The sequence below is a fragment of the Austrofundulus limnaeus genome, unplaced genomic scaffold (assembly GCF_001266775.1).
Source record: "Austrofundulus limnaeus strain Quisiro unplaced genomic scaffold, Austrofundulus_limnaeus-1.0 Scaffold432, whole genome shotgun sequence".
Classification (NCBI taxonomy): domain Eukaryota; kingdom Metazoa; phylum Chordata; class Actinopteri; order Cyprinodontiformes; family Rivulidae; genus Austrofundulus; species Austrofundulus limnaeus.
Genome location: NW_013952834.1, coordinates 9,076 through 11,032, shown reverse-complemented (window position 1 = coordinate 11,032; position 1,957 = coordinate 9,076). Strand labels below are relative to the sequence as shown.

General features: G+C 36.1%; 1 protein-coding gene across 2 annotated transcripts in view; it reads right to left on the bottom strand.

Annotated features, from left to right (window-relative positions):
- The window catches only part of LOC106529268 (rho guanine nucleotide exchange factor 7), a gene marked incomplete at its 5' end in the record, with an annotated part of 24,578 nt that overhangs the window by 13,743 nt on the left and 8,878 nt on the right, over window positions 1-1,957 (bottom strand). For both annotated transcript variants that reach the window (XM_014024631.1, XM_014024632.1), the window contains 1 exon segment: window positions 1,262-1,321. In XM_014024631.1, the coding sequence (XP_013880085.1) occupies window positions 1,262-1,321 (60 nt within the window).

Below are 1,957 nucleotides of genomic sequence, written 5' to 3'. Positions count from 1 at the left end.
CATCTGTAGCAATGAATCAAAAAAAAAGTTGACATTCCATTGAAGAAATTTAAAGTTATTAGAGGTTAGTACTGATGTTAAAAACACAACACTATATTCTTAGGTTTTCCTTTTTGTAATGTTGACAGTGTTTAATCTATTATGTTTTGATTGAAATAAGTTCAGTTACATGTCCGAAATATGTGACAACACGTAATCAAACGTTGTGATGACGTTAGCTGAGGATTTTGTCTGAATGCCTGTGATTCAGCCGTAGGTCAGTAGGGGGCGAACGCAGGCATTGAAGAAGGTGTTGAGGATTTTGTCTGAATGCCTGTGATTCAGCCGTAGGTCAGTAGGGGGCGAACGCAGGCATTGAAGAAGGTGTATAAAAACATGAACTTCCTGGTTTTCCGGTAGTGTTGGTTTCCTGTCAGCTTGAGTGACAATAAACCTCACTCAGATCCAAAATTCTGGTGTTGTATGGTTTAATTCCTTGTACAAATCATTTTATTTAACAATTGCGTTTTTAATACCGACTTCAGTTTATTGAATACGRATTTTCTTACAAGATACTGACTGTCAATGTATTTTTATATAAATAAAGCTTCATTGTAAAAGTCTACACTGCAACAAATGTTCATCTAACCAGGTCTTACAATTTTATATTAGCCAAAAAGTATTTTTGATCTTGTTTTGAGACTGATCTRCTAAACAAGAGCAGACTACGTTAGATTATTAATCTCGTTAGTCTGGGAATTCTCCTTATTTCAAGTAGTAAAACCAAATGCAATTGTCTCATTCCACTGACAGATTATTTTACTTGATTTGAGTCTGAATATTCTGTAACTAAGAGAAATAATCTGCCAGTGCASCAGAACAATTCTCAGAATAGCCCTGTGCAAAGTTAATAACATTTTTATTCAATTTCATAGGTTTGATGTTTATATAATGGCTGATAACAGCCCTGTGAGGAAATATTAGTAAAGTTCACAAAAAGTAAAAAGAAAAAGTTAATCGAAATAAAACTAAAAATAAGGTAAGAGTATTTAATCCAGAAAGAACTCAGGTTAGCTACCCTACCTCATTTGAAACAAGTAAACTTTTTTTGACTCTGCCTTTAAACAGAACGATTCCAGAATCGTTAGAAACCARAATTGTTCAAAGTCAAACAGTGCCCAACCCTACAGCAGAGTTTAAAACTAAGATAAGTTAAAAAGAAAAACACTATTACTCATGGACAAGTGGAATARCTGTCAGTAAAGATCATTGTGTGTCTTACATCAAGGCTTTTAAAGGCTGCCATGGCAGCGTTGAGGTCAGCTCTGTCAGGATGTTGTTCCTAAAAGACAGAAAATATTCAACATGAAAACCCAATATTTTGCTTCTCTCCTTCCATGCTGTTTTCAAAAAGCAAAGTACTTGACTTTTTTTCCCACTATTTCTTAAAAAGTGGTTATGGACAGACTAACAGAAGAGGTCAGGCAGGAATCTCTGTGGATTATGATGTTTGCAGATGTGATCTGTGATGAGAACAGGAACAGGAGGAGGAGATCTTGGAGAGGTGGAGGTCTGCACTTGAAAGAAGAGGAACGAAAATCAGCCATAACAAGACACAGTCCAGGGGCCTCATGTGCAAAGACTTGTGTGGATTTCTTACTGAAACATGGCGTACAGTGAAATCCAGAAAACTGCGTACGAACAAAAAAATCCAGATTTATCAAACTGTGCGTATGTCTGAATCCACGCACATTTCTGTTGTACATCACAATTAACGTGGAACTGAGTGCAGGTGAGACACCTCTCCTGACACACCTTTATTTACTTATGTTAAAGGGGCAATATCATGTAAAATCAACTTTTTTGAGTTTTACATCATGTTATAATGTTATCCTCTTATAAAAAACATGCCCAGTCTTGCTTTCACTCATTCATGCATGTTTGAGAAATCCTGCAGCGTTTTTTGGAAGCCATGCTG